Below are 5305 nucleotides of genomic sequence, written 5' to 3'. Positions count from 1 at the left end.
TAACTCCCAATAAGTACTTTTAGGGGCAATTTCGAAAATTTGGAAGGACTTTGAGCAATAGGGGGCGAAGAGAAATCTTCTTTCTTTTTTACTGCTTGTTCGCTGCACCCAAATGTGGAACTAGAATATTGTTATCACCAGCACCAAAAGAAACGTCGATGGAGAGTTAGAATCTCTCAACTTTCCATCTTCACTTCTAGTTTCATTATTATAATTTTGGAGTGCATAAAAAATAATTTAACTCACTAAATATCACTTTTTTTTAACCCTCTGGTTCTTAGGAGAAGGGGGTGCTAGTAATCTGGAGTTCGACCGTGAGATAAGTAACGTCTGATTAAGAAATTGTTTCATCCAAGAATCGAACCCGAATTCTCCTAAACGATCCATCATTTAGCGAAACTCATTAACTACTTGATCCAATGTCTTGGTTATATCAAATTGTTAGTATATTATGAACTATGGTAATAGAGAAAATTAGAGATAAATATAATGAGAAATGTAATGAATGCTAACTCGTTAGTGGAGTATTACACTACTTTTAATTTGCCCATTTTAAGTTAAATATATAGGAGTATATATACTTGTGTGAATAGAAATTATAAATTCATATCTAAGATTCTTAGTAGTATTATACTACTTGTACTTATGCCACATTCGAGCTTCAATGGATATTGTACTTGCTTCCATGACTTTCAAACTATACTACTTGCTCCAGTACATTGAAGCTATGCGTCTTCTCCCTGTTATACCAAGTTGGGCATGCAAAGCCAATGTTATCAAAGTCATTGTCAACTGATCACATATAGACAAGAAAGTTGAGTTAGCTAGTTAGAGATAGAATTATGTACATGTGCACACAAGCATTATGATGGTCTCTCATAAACAGTATAAATAGATATCATTGTAATATTTAGTATATTTAGTTTAATAAATAACACGAGCTTCTTTCTGCTTCCTTATGGAGATTTAGCTTCTTCTCTTCTAGCAACATTGTATTAATATTTTTAATAATATGATAACTTATTTTGATTAGTGGAATAAAACTTTTTATCTTTATAATGTCCTGCTTTTGGTCCTAAATAGTTTGGACTAGATTTTTGAGCTGAATCAAGTTTAATGTCACATTTATCGGCTTGATGTCAAATACATTGATTTATATATACAATCATTCGTAATTTTACAAGTTAGATTTTGCTCTAACCTCTATCTACCTCTACATCAAACTTAGACTGACACGGGCGTCAAGGAATTTCCCGTATATATTCCCCTTTTTTCATCATCGAGTTGTCTCCAATGCTACACCGATGTAAGTTCTCTATCTCTTTTATATCTCTTCAGATAAAATATATATAAATTCTCTTACAAACACTAAATATAAAAAATAAAAATAATTATATAAACAAAAGTTGATACATCAAATTGTGTTCATTCAAATTTTAATTCAAATACATCAAGATTTGTAGATCAAACTGTTGGGATTGATTGTAATGTAAGTCCCACATTGCTAATGAAGAAAAAGAAGGAGGTTAAAAAATAGCTATTGAAAGTCCCACATCGCTTAGAATTGTGAAGTAAGGAGGAAATCAAAGCTATATAATGGACCTAAGTTCTTTGTTTATAATTACACCAAGCAGTAACACTTGTAAACACTTTAAGTTTATATTTGTGTCTTTTTGCTTTTCTCTTATGCTCTTGTTTAAGAGTATTTGAGATGTAGTTCAAATATTTACTTTGGAGAGTGTGGGTGTATTGGGGCATGGGGTGGTTGAGAGTGAAGTCTATGTGTTGTAACAATTTTCACATAGTGTTTATTCTCTGGTTGTCGGTTTTGACAACGGCCGTGGTTTTTTCTCCGGTTTTGGAGTTTCCACGTTATATTCTTGTGTTGTTGATTGCGTTCATTTATTTTCTCTATGCCGGTTTTTCCCAACACAAACTTGTTCTTATATTTAAAACGGGTGCTGAAAATATTAAAATTGTGCTCATGTGATTTTTATTCAAAATTAACAAATATTACTCCAAAAAAACATAATTAATTCGTGCATTGCACGATTTGAAAAATTAATTAACTTACTTAGTGATGATGAAGAACTAATAGAATATAATATTATGGAAGAGTTATCTTATCTCCTATCTCCAACACAAATTGCTTGTATTAATATTAACGCACAAGGGTTTATCTTAAACCAGATTAGACATATGACATAGACAGCCAAGCTGACAAGGCCGATCTTATCCTTAATATTTTGCTCCCACAAGAATCTTACTAAATTTAATCATCCATTTGGTGCCACTTGTAGTTAGTACTGGCCCGTTTCTTTAATATTATTCGATGAACAAAATAAGATAATGTCGATAATATCCATTCATGTAAAAAATTCAAGAGTTGTAAAACCACATGATGTGGTCAAGGATGCACGATTGCAACGGGGGACCCTTTGTAAAATGTGGTTGTTTGAAATTGAAGTAAGGAGTAATAGAGATGGCTAAGAGGGGACATGAATGTGAAATGTGAATGGTAGAAGACGACTAACTAGCATTAATTGTTAGCAAAAGGTACTTCTTCTAGCTCATATGAATTATATTTAAGTTAAAATTACACTGCATGTCTTTTAACTTAATTTTTTTTTTTGACATTTTAGTTCTTTATCTTTTTTATTTGTAATACTTTAGTCTTTTTTTTTTTAACACTTTGCTTCTTATCTTATTTATTTATAAAAAATAAAGGATCTAAATGTTACAAATAAAAAATAATAAAAGATCATAGTGTTACAAAAAAAATAAGATAAAGGATTCGCAGTGTAATTTTGCCTGTATTTAATAATATTATAGTACTTTTTTTCTCTAAGTATATGTTAAATTAGTAAGTGTGACACTTAATATAAAATAGATAGACCAATATTAATGAAATAATGGATCGGAGCTTACTCCTACTGACGCTGCTGGAGTGCGAAAGCATGAGGAGCGAACATGATAAGATATCCTGGTAGTCTATGCTCTAAATGATGAGTGTTTGCCCTTGGTCTATGTGGATCAAGTGGGTCCAGCTATTGCGTGAAACACTTTGTCTGGAGAGTAATATTGCAAGACCGAAACTCAAAGGAATTGACAGCAAAAAGATATGAATAATTTTGATAGGTTTGCAAATAATTTTCATTAATTTCTCTATTAAATATTATTTGTTGACCTGTCAGAATTATTCACTTCAACAGTATACTTAATATACTGCTATACATTCAAATAAGATATGTGTTAGATGTTTTGTTAAAATTATTTTAAAGTGTCCGAGTATAAAAATTAAATAAACTAAAATAATAAATAATGGGACAAATAAATACTTTAAATGTGACACAGCTTATGTCCCTTATCCTAACTTCATTTTTTTTAAATTGTCTCTAAAATATAAATTTGCTTTGAGAGATAGAAAATAATTATTTAAAGCACTTATAGATACACAGCAAATTTTATACTAATATCAATACAATTAAGTGTTTGAACACATTTGCTTAATAAATTTTCTTTAAAGAATTTCTTTTTGAAAAAACTCGAGTTCAATTTTAAAAAAATTATTATTATTAGTCGTAACAAAAAAATTCAATGTGAAATAATAACGTAATACTATACAAAATACACACTAGTAAGGATTAAAAAGGATCTATAACTTCTTAATATTTAGGTTCGGCTAGTTGAACTATCTATTCTACCCATACTTGTCCTACTAATTTTTAAAAAAGAAAACACGTAAATGGATAAAAAGGAATAGAGTTATTATTTCATTCTCAAATATAAATAAAAAAAGTTAAAAAATAATGTATTTATTTTAAATTTTAAATTAAATACTTAATTTCTTTACTTTTTTGTTTATATATTTTAAATTGGAGGGAGTATATTATATATTGAATGAAAATCAAGACAAAATGGTGGTTGATTTCTCAATTATATTTCTATCATTACAACAAGTGGACGACAAATTGGATTTTTAGGAGAAGTTTACTAGATTTGCATTTCTAAGTTGTCACCACATTTTCCATTTTTAGCAAAAACTATCCAAAATCACACTAGATATGATATGGCTCAAACACGTGTCTTAAGGTAGAAGCCAAAGAACAATTATAAGCAAGCCAAAGTGAACTCAACCATAGTTAAACAAACCACATAGACACATTACACATAATCTTTCTATATATTGCACGAATCACACGAGAGAATCAATTACCACACCTCTCACTCATTTTGTTCCTTAATCCTTCCGAAAAACCAACCATGATCAAAATCCCAAACCTTAAAATCCCCGAATGGGACACAACACAATGTTCCAACCGTTTCATTTCAAACGACACAAACACAAACATTTTTACTACCGAAGATTTTGATTTACCAATCCATGTTTTCTCCACAGACCAATTTCGAATGTTTGAATTCAAAGTGAGAAAATGCCAACGTGGCAGATCACATGACTGGACAGAATGTCCATACTCTCATCCCGGTGAGAAAGCTCGCCGGAGAGACCCACAAAAATACAATTACTCCGGCAATCCATGCCCGGAGTTTCGCAAATTAGGAAACTGCACCAAAGGTGATTCATGCTACTTTGCTCATGGTGTTTTTGAGTGTTGGCTTCACCCTTCTCGTTACAGAACTCAGCTTTGTAATGACGGTACCGCTTGTCGCCGGCGAGTTTGTTTCTTTGCTCATACTATTAATCAACTTCGTATCTCCACAAAAGCTTCACCAGAATCATTTGTTTCATCTCCTACTTCAGTTCTTGATTCTCCTCCGGGGAAATCTCGACATAGTGTTGTTCCGGTGAACGTGCAGGAATTAGTTGGGTTCATGCAGGAAACCCGGGTTGATGATCCGGGTCGGGTTTTACAGATGGGTTGTGTATTCGGGTCTCCGCGAGGTGGGTTTTTGAGTCTTCCATCAACCTCTGAAGGGGTTATTATGGAGAGGGTTGAATCAGGAAGAGATCTTAGAGCTAAAATCTATGCAAAATTCAGTAGAATGAATTCCAATTCCAACGATGGTGTTGTTTCGGTCCCTGTTCCTGATATTGGATGGGTTTCAGAACTTGTTAACTGAATCTGGAATGGAAGAGTTGAATAGTTAATTTTGTTACTGTGTTGAAGATTGGCTATCATTTGATTGTGTTCATCACTTTCATTGTTTTGTTCCTTACTGTAACCTGTATTCTTGTCTTCATTTTTTGTTTTGTTGGATGTCTATAGGTCATCAGAAGAAACTTGAAGAATGATGTAGGAGTTTTTTTTTCCTTAAAAAATGATGTGAGATTTTTATTTTTTTA

General features: G+C 31.8%; 1 protein-coding gene across 1 annotated transcript; it reads left to right on the top strand.

Annotated features, from left to right (window-relative positions):
* The first annotated feature begins 4197 nt into the window (after positions 1-4197).
* Positions 4198-5305, top strand: LOC123894260 (zinc finger CCCH domain-containing protein 23-like). Its single transcript, XM_045944210.1, has one exon. It carries the CDS (start codon positions 4264-4266, stop codon positions 5080-5082), a length of 819 nt encoding a protein of 272 aa, XP_045800166.1. The 5' UTR covers positions 4198-4263; the 3' UTR covers positions 5083-5305.

Source organism: Trifolium pratense, linkage group LG7, assembly GCF_020283565.1.
Source record: "Trifolium pratense cultivar HEN17-A07 linkage group LG7, ARS_RC_1.1, whole genome shotgun sequence".
Lineage (NCBI taxonomy): Eukaryota > Viridiplantae > Streptophyta > Magnoliopsida > Fabales > Fabaceae > Trifolium > Trifolium pratense.
The sequence above is the reverse complement of the archived record's forward strand: the minus strand, read 5'-3'. Positions and strand labels throughout refer to the sequence as shown.